A 17,567-nucleotide genomic window follows, 5' to 3' on the forward strand; every position below is an offset into this window, starting at 1 on the left:
TTTATTTAGAAGATTGACAACCAACGGGAACACTTGTGTGTGTTAACAGCTACAGCTCTCAATATACTCTGCCTGAGTGTGTGCGTCACACTAACTGGTCCGTGCTGAAACACAAACTTCAGTGCATGAACCATTATATTGTTACACTATGTGTTGGTGAGTAGTTTCATGTATAAATAGCACAATATGTGACTAAATGGGTGACCTTTTTTCTCCACCAGATTGAAGATCCTAAAGAAATGCTTTGCTTTGTAAAAACTCATCTGCCTTCTGAATGCAGCTGTGGAAGGATTACACACAGCTTTGTGCAGCAGTAAACTGCAGTGCTACAGGAGGTGTGCAAGATCACTCACGAGAATAAAGTATTAAACAGCGTGAATCGGTATTCCCAGTACACACTATAACTTTAATATGTACTAGAGAAACGTCTAGACATGTTAGCTGTGCTGCTCTCTTAACCCTCATCCCTAAGCTCAGGTGAGGGTGAATAATGCTTCAACCGTGGAACTTTTACAACTAAATTAAACAAACGCACAAACACATAATCTACCCCCCACAAACACACAAGATCACTCCTGACAAATGAGTCTGCTAAGCATGTCCGTAATACCACTACTTGCACCATTATTGCTTCAGCATTCTATCACAACAAAACCTCCAAAAAAATAACCATGTATCTATTTAACAGTGTTTCTAATGGATTTTAATGTTAAAATAAATTATGTGACGCATTATTTGAGGGCAAACTAAAGCTTAAAAGGTGGATTATACAGTAATGTGATGCGCTGTTTGCCCAACAAGAGGAGGCAAAGGTTTTGTTTTCTCAGTTTACTCCCCCCACCCGTTGTACGGCAAGCCTGCCCCCCGCGTTTCTTAGCCAATCCCAGTGCAGAAAGGGTGGAGCTGGTCAATGCAACTGAAGGAAAAGACGCGCCTCTGATTGGTCAGTTCTGTGAGAGCACGTGATCGGATTCCTGCCAGAATCCACCTGCCCAGCTCTGTGTTCGATGCTCCTGGAAGCGTGAGGATAACCCGACCGTCTAAACTGGAAAAGTTGATTTTTTTTGCCGCTTTTCGGGAAAAACATATCGAAATGGTTCATATCAAACTGGATCATGTATTTTACCTGTGCACGTTTTTCTCCGCAGGTGAGTTAGAGCTCTACAAATGTCGCGGTTTCTGGTTTCGGTGTCGGTAAAGATCTGTATCACCACTAATTATTCGTTTAATGTCGATCAGGATTTTATTTTAGCTTAACGGCCGGTGTATAGTGTATAAAGCGGCTGACCTACACATGCAAGCTGACACAAAAATAACAAATGTATTAGTAATTGTACGTCATTGTTTATAGTATTGAAATAATAGCAGTATTTCCGGTTGTCGCCAGTTGTCGCCAGTTGCAGGCCTGCTCCCTGCCCAGAGTTCCAGTTTCAGTGAAGTTTCGTCGTTGTGAATTCTGGGAAAAGAGAGAAAGTGTGTGTGTGTGTGTGTGTTTCTGTGTGCGTGTGTGTGTGTGTGTGTGTGTGATAAGGGACGGGTATAGTTATCAGGTCTTGGTTTTTTAAAGAGGGTATTTGGAACAAAAGAATTGATCGTGGTTAGAATATTTGGCTTCTTTTATTTCAGCGTACACGTTTACATTTTTACGGTGTTTAGTTATACATCGTTGTACAAAGTTAAATTATTTTTAAATACATAGATAATAAACAGTCCATTAAAATGTGGGGAAATGTGTTCCCCACAAATTATATTAACATTTACTATTATTATTTTTATTATTAGTAGTAGTAGTAGTAGTAGTAGTAGTAGTAGTAGTAATAGGAGTAGTATAAACGCTTATATTTTTTTGTTGTGTGAATTGTGAATATGTATTACCACAATCTTTTTTCTAGAACATGTTTTTGCATGTAGGCATTTTAAGCTGTGATGAGAAGCAGACTTGCGAATGGTTAATGAACATGCAGGTACATATCATGGCATGGAGAAGGCGGGACCAACCCGAATGCTCGGACATACAATTTCGATATTTTACGTTCCAAAGGAGGACATTTGGCAAATCAGGTGGTTTGATCATGCTAGGGACGGCGTGTGTTAGTATTGATTATTTGACCTGTTGACGGATCAGTCTCTCTGCAGTGTCAGTAATTACAGAAGAGCGGTCGTTAACTGGTGGAGATTGGAATTCGATTGGAATGAAGAAGGGAGTGTGTGTGAATTGTTTAGAGCTGATTCACGCTCCTCCCCCTCGTTTCCAGGCGGAGGTATCTGCTTTGGCTCAAAGCTGAAAGGATCCATGAACGAATAAACAGTAACTGATTAACTGGTTGTATGGGGGGGGGGGGGGGGGGGAATTATGGAATTATGGAATTAATTCAGTTGTCTTGTGTGCAGACTGTTGCTAGGAGACACAAGGAACCTAGACACACAGGTCTTTGAACCACAATAGGTTAGGCTGTGTGTGTGAGTGAGAGAGAGAGAGAGAGAGAGAGAGAGAGAGAGAGAGAGAGAGAGAGAGAGAGAGAGAGAGAGCTACTGGTGGGGAATTTGCTGTGTGGGGAATTTGCTTTGTGTGTGTTTGAGAGAGAATGTGTGTATGTATGTACAGTGGCTTGCAATAGCATTCATAGTCCTTAAATATTTCACAATTTGTCACCATACAACTATACAACATTTATTTTATTAATATTTTAAGTGATGGGCCAACACAAAGTATCACACTTGTGAAGTGCAATGAAAATGATAGATGGTTATCAAAATTTAAATAAAAAGTTTGAAGTATGATGTGCAAAAGTATTCAGCTGCCCATATATCAATACTTATATACAGTTAAGGTCAAAATTATTAGCCCCCCTTATGAAATCAAATAAAACCATAATCCTTCCAATCATATGGGCCATAACCTTAAGTCTTTATAGTTTGTGTGTGTCCACAAGAACTAAGACAACATCTGTGCAAGGTCAAATGAACATTCTTATTTGTTTGCTTCACAGAAACAAGAAAAAAGCAAAAAATGCAATGGTCAAAATTATTAGCCCTCTGACAACTAATAGTCAATTGCGTAGCCTTTCTGCTTCAAAACTGACAACAGTCTGTTCTGGTAGTTTCTTACTAAGTTGGCACATGTCTCCTGAGGGATTTTAGCCCACTCTTCCTTGGCAAATTGTTCAAGATCATGCAAATTGCTTGGTCTCCGAGCATGGACCCGAACCTTGAGCTCCCTCCAAAAATTTTCAATAGGATTGAGATCAGGGCTCTGAGAGGGCCACTCCAGAACGTTGATTTTGGTGTCTTTCAAAAAGGTTTTGACCAACTTTGATGTTTGCTTCGGGTCATTGTCTTGGAAGACCCAGCGACGACCTAAGCCCAGACTGGAAGCAGATGTCCTAATGTTGTTCTTCAAAATATCCACATAATCCTCCTTTTTCATGGTCCCATGCACCCGAACAAGGTTTCCTGTCCCTGAAGCAGCAAAACAGCCCCACAGCATTATGCTTCCACCAGCATGCTTCACTGTGGGGACAGTATTTTTAGGGTTGAAGGCCTCGCCCTTCCTACGCCAAACAAAAGCAGCATCCATATGCCCAAACTGCTCAAGTTTGGTTTCATCAGACCAAAGGACAGACTTCCAAAACTCACTCTTATGTTTCAGATTGTCTCTGGCAAAGTTCAGTCGGGCTTTGATGTGCCGTTGTAAGAGCAAAGGGGTTTTTTTTGGACGATGACCACGAAGTCCACCACGATGTAGAGCCCTCACAACAGTCTTGCGTGAAACATCAAGTCCAGAAGTAGCAAGTTCAGAAACAATCATCTTAGCAGAGGTCCAGGGATTCTTGTTGACATCTCTGATTATTTTTCGCTGCAAAGTTTTTGAAATCTTGCGTTTTCGACCACCTCCGTGTTTATTTTGAACAGACTTTGTTTCTTTGTACTTTGCGATGATGCAACGCACAGCTGTTCTAGAAACCATGAAACGCTTGGAAATGGCAGTATATCCTTCCCCCTGAAAATTAAGGTCTACTATCTTCTGTCTGAGGTCCAGACTGATTTCTTTTCTTTTTGGCATGGTGATATTGCTTCATACAAAGATTACAGAGCAACCCAAGAGTATCCCTGTCATTCAAGTAGTCAACTGATACTAACTCTGCTTCTTGGGGTCATTTAAATAAGGTTCAGTGTATTTGATTGCTCAGGTGTGTTTTCAAATCTAATTGATTGGTAGGTGTGGTTTGAAACCCAGTTAATTTGCTTTGAAAACACAAAATCACATGAGGGCTAATAATTTTGACCATCTCAGTTTTCACCAATTATTTTATTAAGAAATCTTGAATATTTATTTTATATTCCAAAGTGGACCAAAATGTGGCAGTATCCTGGATTAATAATTTACTATAGAAATTGTTATGTATATGGCAAAGAATTGCCAGTATTTTAGGGAAATAGTCAAAAGTTCTTAGGGGGCTAATAATTTTGACCTTAACTGTAGATGTTAGAGCCACATTTTGCTGCAAATACAGCTGCTTTTTGGGGTATATCTACCAGATTTGCACATCTAAAGACTATTTAGAAAATCTAGAGACTTTTGCCCATTCTACTTTGCAAAATAACTCCTGCTTGGATGGTCTGTTAATAGCTATTTTGAATGTATTTCATGTTTATGGCAGTCGCTCATAATAACCTGCCATTCTTCAATGTTTATAAAACTTGTCACCCAATGCTCTCTTTTCACGTGAATGTAGTCTGAGTTAGAAGGGGTTGTGTGTCTAACTGTTCGTAAGACTTGTTGCATAAGTACTTTATTTAGTACTCTCCCTTATCAATGTCCCATTCACAACTGCTAGTTGAAACTGAAGTCTTTGTTCTCAAGGTAGGAGAATTTAGAAAAGTGCCATATTAAACTACAATTCCGAGGGTTTTCAAACTAAAAAGCAGCATTTCTTGACTACTTTTTAGGCGAAAGTGATTAAAATAAAGCCTAAGAGTCATCCACAAACTACCCCAACCCCAAAGTAGCAGTACAGAAATTAGCTGACCACCATAAGCCTGTGAGTGTGTGTGTAAATTTTTTGTGTGTTTAGGACTGATGATAAAAGGCTGAATTTGCAGCAGTAGTTTTTTAGGAAACATTAACTCCTTTAATCCCCCAATGTGTGTGTGTGTGAGTGTGTTCACGCGTGAGAGGGAGAGAGGTTGGTGGAGAGAGAGGCTTAGCCTAAGCGTGAGATTATATTTGCCATTGTGAACATGCAGATGAGCAGTAGTGTGTGACAGTCTGACAGCTGTGTCTGTGGGGCTCTGTCTCAGTAGAGGTTTAATGTGTCTGACATTTGTCTGAATAGTTCTCTCTTCTAACCTGATGTGCATGCACAAAACGGCAATGCTTCATGTAAAGTTTCTATTTATCTTTGCCAGCTATAAAGGAGAACAAGTATGGAATTAATTCAGGGTCATTAATAATTTGCGCTTGCATAATGCAAACTTATAAACTAACCACACATTCCACAGTATTCCTAATAATCAGCACTACACAGCGCTGTTATGTTAGGGTACATTATGTTAATCTCATTGATTTGTTATCAGTTAGATTTACCTGTGGACCTGTGGAGCATCTTGGAAGTGTCTAACATTCTCCTGCTCCTTGATGTCATCATGGAGGACTGGAAGAGGATTCCAGTAGCAAACTGTGACATGAATCGCTGTGTGTGATGCACACGGACTACTTAATTATATTTACTTTAGAATGACCTCACACAGAAGTTGACCATATTCCAGTTATACATTCAGACAATAAATGGTACATTCTTTCAAAACATTCCCCTCAAAAAAGTAACAATCAACTAAAGACTTGTCAAATCAGTTGTGCCAAACTGTGTGTCACTGTGTGTCCTGACACATTGATCATTAAACAACAAATAACGCAGACTGCGTTTATAGATGTAACCCACATGAAAACCAAAGAGCTGTCTGTGGGTGGAAAAACAAGCAACTGTAAAGCTGAGAGAAGATGGAAAATCAATCAGAGCCATTGCACAAATATTGCACATAGCCAGTAGAAATTAATCACTGGTGTACCAAGTAACAAATGTTGAACGGGAATACCAAAAAAAAAATCATCTATCTAAAGCATTTAAAAAAAACAGCTAGTAAGTTATGAATGGGCAGTTATTGGGGTATTTTGTGTTCCTTAAATACGTATATAAATACCCATACTTTTCATGTAGATAAATAGCTGTGTGTCTGTACCCAGGGTCCTAACTATTCCTGGTCTGAACTGTTTTAGTCTGGACACACACACAAATGCTGTAACAAATCCTGACACTGTGCGTACATGTAGGAACTACACTGCACTGAATTCATATGTTTTCCTACAAATGTTTCATGCAGAATTGAGTGTGTGTATGTCCGTTAAGTGAAACTTTCTTTAAATTTGCATAACTCAGGGATAAATGTTGAACCATTTGTGTTGCTGCTCATTGCATTAATGTAATCACTCTGCTTGCCTGGAACTATAGTGAAAGAGGAAGTGGAATTTAGAGATGAATATGGAATTGACATGGAAAAACACAGAATAAAAAAAAAATTAAAATAAAAAAAATGGCAATGATCTGAACTATAGAACTGGTGCCGGTGTTCTGACCTTTATAACTGAAGAGCAGCGTGATGTTCATCGTTCACACATCATACAGCAGAAATTTCCATATTTAAAAATAACAAAAGACTTGTAAACTATAGCCATAATCCACATGTATCAAACCACAGCATCTACTAATCTAACCTGCCCAGTGCTATCCATCTGTTATCAAACATGAGCCACTAATTCAGCTCAGAAAACAGTTAGCATTACTAGTTAGCTCCAGGGCAGATCATGTAAGTAAAAATATAAACACTAAAATCAATGACTGTGATGACTAAAAGAGTGAAGAACCTCAGTTTTATTTATTTGAACTTAACTATATTTTGATCCCAAATTTACTTAGGTAAGTATCTAAATTCTGTTAATATTTTTATCTAATTCAAATCTGAAAAAAAAAAAACTCTGATAACTCTGATGAATTGTTTTGTAATGTTTAGGTGAATAAAGGTGCAGTTGTATAAATAGTTACATGAGATATACAATATTTACAACATCTGTTACTTACTGATGTTCATAACAGGGAACTTTGAGTCTGTTTCAGTTATTCATTCATTAATATGCTCCTCAGTTAAAAATCAACTAAATTGTACTTTGATGAAATTAAATGTGATTTAATTTAGAGCATACAGTTCATTCAAATTAATTATTTTTTATTTATTGCCTGTTAAAAACCTAAAAATCAGAAATAAAACAATAAAAAAATCTGAAAAAAATAATATAATATAATATAAAATAAAGAGGAATTTGCCCAAAACAGATATGCATATATGCATAACAGATTGCTATGTGTGTAGGTATTTATAATTCTTGTTTTGTTCCTTGAAATAAAACAGCAGTCTGGAAGACCAACCCAATGCCCTTCACATAACACACATAACATAACATAACACACATAACTCTTACTCGCACAGTATCTTTCCATCTGTTTGTCTGCCTGTCTAATAGGGAGTGGTTATTATCTTTCTGATCACAGTGCTGCAGTATGTGTTTAAAACTGGACATTCAGGTTTAGCAGTTTCAGCTGTGTTGGTGGTCACACACACAAACTCACACTGAAAAGCACACCGAAACACACTCAACATTGAAATATTGCAAAACTAGAATTTAGGAAACAGAATTGAAATGATTTGAGCTTTGAATCGTTTTTTATGCACCTCTATGCTAACAATTTTGTTTGTATGTGTTCCTGTCTTACTGTGGTAATTTAGCATATGGGCTGGAAATCACCTCCACTGGAACCACCTCTATAGAGAAGGCGAGTGGTGAGAGCGTGAAGCTGGACTGTCAGTTCACTCTGGCTTCGGAGGACTCGGGCCCACTGGACATCGAATGGAGCCTCCAACCCTCCGACAACCAGAAAGAGGAGATAGTGGTAAGTGTATAGACCTTAGGGATTTTAAAAAATTGTTAACATATGGTCACCAACAGTCTGCACAATACTCCACAATACCTAGACTTTTATACTGATACTGCATTTACATTTTGAAGGAATGAAGTGTACTTCCTCGACTGGATGTTGTGGGTGTGTCTCTGAAATGCAGTTTTGCAGTGCATTCACAATTCAGCCTACATACTCTGAGCCTGAGGTTGAAAAGCCTGACTAAATGCAACAGCACTATGAGAAAAAAAAACTTTTTATTCAACTTTAAAAAAAAAAGTGCAATTCAATTCTAACATGTTTTGTTTACACCAAGTTTTTCTAGTCTCTGTGATGGCTCATATGTGGCGGGGAAGCTAGCTGGTCCATTCTACTGAATGTGTGCCATTTGCTTATTCAAAATGAACTTTTTTTTTTTAACACCGAGCACATTCTAGTGATTTTACATAAATGTTTTTTTAAAAATAAACAAATAACATATAAGAATTAATTTAGATAACAGGAATGAGTGTTGAGATTAACCTCCTCAGTCATAGTTACAATAAAAAATATACAGAAAAACAAATATTGGTCTGTGGTATTCAGAAGAACCAACTGATATCACTTCCTGTTGTAGATGTGATTTGAATGAATGTAGAATGTTCCAGATTTTTCAGATGGGGTAATGTGTTATGAAAACAGAACTGAGTAAAACCCATGCAAACAATTAAATGTGTATTTTAACTTAAATATTATGGATTTATTATGAGTTAAATCACACAACAATGCAAAAATTCTCTAAAGGATTTTAAAAATTATATTTTTGGGGGGAGACGGGTAACAAATGCTTTTTTGTCAGTGTTCTAAGTAGTTTGTTTTTAATTACATATCTTGCTTTTTAATTAGGTCAATGTACAAGACACTATGCTTAATAATATGTATTTTAAAATTATTTTCAAACGGCAGTTGGTTTCTGATATGGTACAACTAATAGTCATCAATTTTACAATGATTTACCCTAAAACCAGTAACCATCCCATCTGTAAGTTGCATTTGCCAAATGTTTTTGGACTCAAAACATTAGAATTTACAAAATTTAGACAGAAGTATTAGCATAAAACAGACCAATGTCAGCCACTGTAGCAAAAACATAGCAACACCTGCACCGCTGAGCTACAATCTCTAAAGAAACATCACTATAAGGTTTGACATTTTTCTTATTATTTATTTTTGCAATTCATTTTATTTATTTATTTTAATTTATCTTGCTCACCCCCACATCCCAATAATGTTTGACAGTAGCTCTGCTGACTGGGTGATTTTGCCCTAATAGAATTGTAAAAAAAGAACAGGTTAGAGAGTGCAGCAAATGAACTTTCTGTAAACTTCTCACGTAATCTGATGCTGATGCCTCTCTCTTTCTCATCTCTGATTAGACCTCTCCTGATTCACAATGTTTGCAATTAAAACATTAGGGGTGGGGTTTTAGGACTTGCTTGTGTATTGTGTTGCCATAGTAATGCTATTTTCTGGCCTAGGGTGGCTCACTGCTGCTTTGCATTTGAAATGAGACCGACACACACACACACACACACACACACACAAAGTTCTGCCTCTATTTACGTAAGTCATCAGGTAGAACTGTAAACTAGAATTCCTAGTTCAGCGAAAATTCCGTGGCACACGCAGTGGCCTTATACTCTTCCAGTAAATTTGCAAATTGCTGTTGCTATGTGTGTGAAAAATGAGCTTACATTCTCTGGTTGGAAATGTAATCAAAAACAGGTTTTTACATAGCTAGTATTCTTCTATTTAACTGGTTATTTAAATGATTATCCACCTTGTTCATTCTGATATAAATTACATTCGGAATGGCCTCAAATAAGCTACTACGGATTATCATATTACATGAAAATGTAACTACTGAGGTTGCACTATAGTGTATGGGAAAAATAGTTTGATAATGAATATGTGTTCTGTGTGAAAGCATTCAGTCAGAGGGGGTCAGAGTAATTTCCTCTCAATTGAGAGGAGGAAATTACATTTTGCAGTATTTCCTCCTACTGTCTACACTATTCTGGCATTTTTTTACTCTAATGGTAAACTAAGAGTTTAGCCTCAGTTTAAAGTTAAAAACACAGAATGGATAAAGAAAGACAGTGAAGGATCTTGTCATCTGTTAGCAAACGTGCTATACCACAAATCTTAGGAACAGCACTTGGTAACTGTTTTATGGACATTTGTAAAATGGTAGATTAGTGTGAACAACACACACACATTTGCCACTTCCCAAGGTTTCAATTTCATTTTATTTTAAGATTTACAGTAAGGATGATAAACAAAACATTAGGTGCATTTCTTTTGTTATCCAGGCTTGTTTTGTCTGTACAACTATCACAGAATTCACAAAGAGCGAGTAAGTGAACTGATACAGTACCTCAGAAACTTACAACAGTGATAAGGGCATATCTTGACCTTTTAATGTAGTATTATGTGTATTATTATATTATGTGGAGTGTATATAATTTTGTATATTGTATTTGAGTTGGTACACTAATGTCTGTTATATTTTTTTGTATTTAAAATGAAACAAAAGGGAGGTTCTGGTGATGTCATCCACCTAAATGGCAGCCTAAGATCTCGGCTCCTCCGAAAAACTAGCTTTTCGCCCCTTTTAAATCATCTAAAACAATTGCAAATTGGGTCAAGAATGGGGAAAAGGTATATAAACAAAAACACACAACAAAGGAGTTGACAAACGAGAAAAACGCAGAAAACAGCTCCGCACAAGGTAACAAAGCCAATGCTAATCCTTAAGCACTCAAAGCAGCTGTCTTAGTGAGAGTTCTGGAGGAAATACGGGATAACCAGCAGTTATCTGATATCAAGTCGAAGCTTAACAACATCAACCACAAAATAGCTCAGGCAGAGCCGTGTACAAAATGTTGAAAGTTCTGGACAAACTGATAAAAGTCGTGACCCAGCAAGAGAGCAAACTGCTCGATCAGGAAAGCAGATCTGAGGATATATAATGTCGCAGAAGGAGAGGAGGTGTCATCTATGGTGGAGTTTGTCAAGACTTTACTCTGGTAAACGCTGGAGCTACCCACGAGCACCCAGCTGGAGATTGAGGGAGCACACCGCTCCCTCGCTCCGAGACCCTCTGGGAGTAACGAGGATAAGCCGCAGTCAATAATAATCAAATTTCACCGCTGCAAAACCAAGGAAGAAATCCTTCGCAAGGCATGGGGCCAGAAAAGAGGGTAACACTTTATAATACTGTTCCATAGTAAATAGGTAACTAAGCAGGAACTAAGCAGTAACTAAGTAATAGTTCTGCATTAACACCTAAATCTTTTCTATTAACTACCAGGGGGTACTGAGTAATTACTCAGTAGATAGTACTGAACTAATGATTATAGCAGTTCACTATTCTCCACCTATAACTCCACCTTAATCAATGAGACTTACATATCTCCTGGAGAACTACTTACTAATTATGTCTTCTCTATAGTAACTTACCATTAATTACTGCTCAAATCAACATTAACTACGGAAAACCATTACATGCCACCTAGAGAACTATGGATTTAAATCAATGTATACAAACAATAATTTGATTATTAGTGAAATTAAAGGCGTATTTGAAGCCAGGGACAACATTTGTAGTAGTGGTAACCTTAATTATCTTATTATCCTCAGTTTCTTCCTAATATTAGCAACATATAGTGAAATACTACAGTGTGTAGTAGTTTGCTTAATCCCATTTTTGAAAGAAAAAACATAACGTAATATTATTATGTAGGAGACATTATTTAATGTTCTCCAGAAGGCATCTTAGACTCTAAGAAAGACTAATAAATTTTCATTATAATTGCCTTAATATTAAGCACTAACATTTTAATAGTTTATCTTCAGCTTTGCAGTCTCACAGAGACTTCGTTGTGCGCGCTATTGGGGTAATTACGGTAATTCCACAGCGCCAGAACGCTACCCTCTCTCTATCAGTGTGATGATCTGCTGCTGCTGCAGGTTATTTGATCAGTGGGGATAAAAAAGCCAATGACACCATTTATCATATACTAACCTTACTTACCTTAGTATGCTTAATATCTTCCAAATGTTAGACACACTGAAATGTGCAGTAGTCTGCTTAACACCCGTTTAGGAATGTTCTGTCAGTGTGTTACAGGTGTTTATTCTAAAACTGTGCTCCACTGCAGTCCTCCTGGAGATGTGCTCAGTAGAAGTGATGACTCACATACAGCTTTACTCTAGGATGCGTCCTACACATCCTTATTCTGGGGGAAATCATGTTTTAATGAATAAATATTTGTGTTTGATAACGGACTAGGTGTCACTGTGTTCTTCATAGATAATTAATTAGGTGTTCCTGTCTTTTTTACCATGAGAAACATGGTATCTAATTACTAATTACTGAGGAGTTACTACAGATCATGTCACAGTATTATAAAGTGAGAAACATGGTAAGTAATTACTATAACGAACACACATTTAATCTAGCTAACTAACACACATTTAATCTAGCTAACTAACACACACATTTAACCTAGCTAACTAACACCCATATAACCTAGCTAACTAACACCCATATAACCTAGCTAACTAACACCCATATAACCTAGCTAACTAACACCCATATAACCTAGCTAACTAACACCCATATAACCTAGCTAACTAACACCCATATAACCTAGCTAACTAACACCCATATAACCTAGCTAACTAACACCCATATAACCTAGCTAACTAACACCCATATAACCTAGCTAACTAACACCCATATAACCTAGCTAACTAACACCCATATAACCTAGCTAACTAACACCCATATAACCTAGCTAACTAACACCCATATAACCTAGCTAACTAACACCCATATGACCTAGCTAACTAACACCCATATGACCTAGCTAACTAACACCCATATGACCTAGCTAACTAACACCCATATGACCTAGCTAACTAACACCCATATGACCTAGCTAACTAACACACATATGACCTAGCTAACTAACACCCATATAACCTAGCTAACTAACACCCATATAACCTAGCTAACTAACACACATATAACCTAGCTAACTAACACACATATAACCTAGCTTACTAACACACATTTAATCTAGCTAACTAACACACACACATTTAACCTAGCTAACTAACACACATATTTAGCCTAGCTAACTAACACACATATTTAACCTAGCTAACTAACACACATTTAACCTAGCTAACTAACACACATTTAACCTAGCTAACCAACACACATTTAACCTAGCTAACTAACACACATATAACCTAGCTAACTAACACACATATAACCTAGCTAACTAACACACACACATTTAACCTAGCTAACTAACACACATATTTAACCTAGCTAACTAACACACATTTAACCTAGCTAACTAACACACACATTTAACCTAGCTAACTAACACACATTTAACCTAGCTAACTAACACACATTTAACCTAGCTAACTAACACACACACATTTAACCTAGCTAACTAACACACACACACATTTAACCTAGCTAACTAACACACACACATTTAACCTAGCTAACTAACACATATTTAACCTAGCTAACTAACGCACATTTAACCTAGCTAACTAACGCACATTTAACCTAGCTAACTAACGCACATTTAACCTAGCTAACTAACGCACATGTAACCTAGCTAACTAACGCACATGTAACCTAGCTAACTAACGCACATTTAACCTAGCTAACTAACGCACATATAACCTAGCTAACTAACACACACACATTTAACCTAGCTAACTAACGCACATTTAACCTAGCTAACTAACGCACATGTAACCTAGCTAACTAACGCACATGTAACCTAGCCATACCTGTCAAGTTTTGGACTTAAAAATAAGGGATTTTTTCCGCCGCCCCAACAGCCCAAACGAGGGGGAAAAAAAAAAAAAATAATAAAATAAATATATATATATATATATATATATATATATATATATATATATATATATATATATTTTTTTTTTTTTATTATTTATTTAATAGATTTAAAATTGAAATTGAAGGGTGCACAAATTTACAAAAAGGACATGGATCAGATATATTCCATAAGTAAATAATAGTCCTAAGGGGCCTACACAATTAATAATCTTTCATTAATACTTCTTTCTATCGTTCAGTCCACTCCTGATCAGTTCAGTTAATTTCAGCCCTCTCCACATTTTCTCTCTCTCCAGCTCAACCATCTCTTCTACCCCTTCTAAATAATACATTACATTACATTATAATACATTACCACAATACTTGAGATTTAAACAAATTCTAACAAACCCTAAAACTAGCCCTGAACTAATAGAGTTTGGAAATGATAGTTATTGGCTGATCAGGCACATCAGGGCAGGGCATTATATATATATATATATATGTAGATTTTTCTCAAACCCTGAATATCTATCTAGCTAATTCTAAAGTTAAGCTAACTGAGTCACAAGCTGTATTTTATTAAACACACAGTGGGTTTAATTTATGTTTTGATTCAGAGAAGAGTCTTTTTAACCAGCTATCAGAAACAATCTCATCACAGTTTACATGGTTAATTACCTTTCTTTTAGAAAAATCTCCGTATATCCAGATTAGTTTTAACGACAGCTGCTCCGACTAGCTGCCTGAACTCACAGCGAGGGGAGGGGCGGGGCTTCCCGCACACTAAACTGCGCTCCGCAAAACCAGCTAGCTGATTGGCTGTTTCTCCTGAAAGGCGGGACTTTCTACTTGAACCGGCACCACGATTGGTTAAGAGACACACAGCGGTCAGTGCATTGTCGCCTGTGGCCTATATATTTTTGTATTTAGTATAATACGGGAAATTTACGGGAAAATACTAATACGGGAGGACGGCGGGAAAGAGGAGTAAAATACGGTAGTTTCCCGGCCAAAACGGGAGACTTGACAGGTATGAACCTAGCTAACTAACGCACATTTAACCTAGCTAACTAACGCACATTTAACCTAGCTAACTAACGCACATTTAACCTAGCTAACTAACGCACATTTAACCTAGCTAACTAACGCACATTTAACCTAGCTAACTAACGCACATTTAACCTAGCTAACTAACACACATTTAACCTAGCTAACTAACACACATTTAACCTAGCTAACTAACACACATATAACCAAGCTAACTAACACACATATAACCAAGCTAACTAACACACATTTAACATAGCTATCTAACTAACACACATGTAACCTAGCTATCTAACTAACACACATTTAACCTAGTTAACTAACATACATTTAACATAGCTATCTAACACACACACATTTAACCTAGCTAACACACACACATTTAACCTAGCTAACTAACACACATTTAACCTAGCTAACTAACACACATTTAACCTAGCTAACTAAATTAACATATAACACGGTTAACTAACGCACAAATATCTTCCCTAGCTAAAGCTAACTACACAAACAACTTGGCTTACTTAGCTAGCTAACTAACACACATATAAACTAGCTAAATAAGCTAACGCTAACTACACATCCTACAGCAGTTTAACAACACACAAAGTGTCCTCGTCTGATCCGGGGGTAAAATAAGCTGGAAATATCTTAATATTTTGATTAACGTTACTTGTTTATTTTCAGTCAAATACAGAAATATGAAAGCAGCAGTCTCTCTTAATCCTCCTCCAGCAGCAGCAGTAGAGAATTTACATTGAGAACCTGGGGCTGCATGTACTAAAGGTGTGTACGCACAAAAACATTGCGTACGCCATATTTCAAGCTCACTGTCAGATGTACTAAATTTGACTTGAACGTGTGAGAGTGCGTTCCCTCACGGCATTTTTGTTTCGGGCGTACACGTTTTTTTGTGCGTATGTATTGTGTTTTTTCATTTGGTGACATTTAGAGGCGATGCATTGAAATTACAACAATAGACCGTTTCAGAGGAATATTCATGAGCGCAGGAAGTGACGTAGCTGTTCCTAGGACACTTCCGGTTTGCGGTAAACATTGTTCAAAACAGTGGATGTAATTTAATTTAAACCTTGCCTTACAAACTGTTCCACAGTCACAAGAACTGCTGCAACATGACTGCAAACTTCACCTAATCTGAGAGTCACAAACATTGAAAATCAGGTCAAATTGTTCCTTAAACAAGTAAACTATGGAGGACCAAAAATGACATAAGTATAAATAAATAAATGCACATATAAATGTAGATATAAATGTAGAAATAAATACATAAATAAATGAATTAATTAAATGTTGAAATCAATAAATGTTGAAATAAATAAATATATAAATAAATGCACATATAAATGAATAAATAAATAAATAAATATATAAATAAATTAAAACATGCATAAATAATTAAATAGGTTAATAAATACATTAATAAATACATTTCTTATTTATTTATTTATTCATTTATACGTGCATTTATTTATTTCAACATTTATTTATTTATTCATTTATTTTTTTCAACATTTTTTTTATTTATTCATTCATTTATTTTAACATTTCTACATTTATTTATTGATTTATTCCCACATTTCCACATATTTATTCATTTATTTATTTACCTATACAATTATTTATATGTGTATTTATTAATATATTTATTTATTTATACATTTATATATTTATTCATTTATTTATATATTTATTCATTTATTTATATATTTATTTATTTATTTATACATTTATTGCATTTATTTATTTATACTTATGTTATTTTTGGTCCTCCGTAGTAAACACGCATGCTTTTGTTTTTCTCACAACTTCTCCCTCCTTCTTATCTATAAATCATGCACGTGTTGGATAGCGTTTGACTGGCTACAACCTCAAAATACACTATAGTGATGCCTTCTCTGCTATAGGAACAAATATTCCCAACTTTTCCACTGAGAAAGTAATTATATGCGTCCAAACTGCGGTACGCTTTCACTGCCTCTCTGGTGTAAACACACTCTGTTTCAAGGAGGTAGTGATCACATCTGGGTAGGTCACCTCTGGCAAGCGTTTAAAATTAGAGGAAAAAATTTCCCTCTTAAATCCTTATGAAACGGATCAGGAAAAGAGGTTTGATCACTTTTTACTAATTTCTGACCATATGTTTGCTCTGTTTTCGGGAGACTTGCGAAATATGCGCTCTCATTTTGACAGCTGTATACTTGACAATAGTGCCACCGGAAGCGTCAAAGGAACAGACATGCGCAGTAGCTTTGTTATTGTTTTCCTCATTGAAACGGTCTATTAAGATATCCTTTATGCACACATTGTAGTAAGCATTATTTGGGTAAAATAAAATAAATTAATCAGACAATTTCATTGGCTTACAGAAATAATCCTTCAAAGTGTTTCCACTTAGCCTACATCACATAAACATGCATAAAAGTTTGCGCTGGATTTGTTGGAGTTGGCAGCGTTGGCATTATTGGAAAATATTGCTAATGGCTGAATTCACTGAGAGCGCATTTTCCGTGATCATTATGTTTTTTTGGCCCATGATGATGACTGGCTTATAAACCGTTTCAGATTTCCAAGAGCAT

General features: G+C 36.4%; 1 protein-coding gene across 1 annotated transcript in view; it reads left to right on the forward strand.

Moving 5' to 3' along the window:
• The first annotated feature begins 956 nt into the window (after nt 1-956).
• The window catches only part of cxadr (CXADR Ig-like cell adhesion molecule), a 30,560-nt gene continuing 13,949 nt past the window's right edge, over nt 957-17,567 (forward strand). Inside the window, exons 1-2 of the mRNA XM_022681062.2 lie at nt 957-1,148; nt 7,840-8,003. Coding sequence (XP_022536783.1) covers nt 1,094-1,148; nt 7,840-8,003 — 219 coding nt within the window. The 5' untranslated portion in view covers nt 957-1,093. The remainder of the gene's footprint in view (nt 1,149-7,839; nt 8,004-17,567) is intronic.

This window comes from Astyanax mexicanus, chromosome 20 (genome assembly GCF_023375975.1).
Source record: "Astyanax mexicanus isolate ESR-SI-001 chromosome 20, AstMex3_surface, whole genome shotgun sequence".
Classification (NCBI taxonomy): domain Eukaryota; kingdom Metazoa; phylum Chordata; class Actinopteri; order Characiformes; family Acestrorhamphidae; genus Astyanax; species Astyanax mexicanus.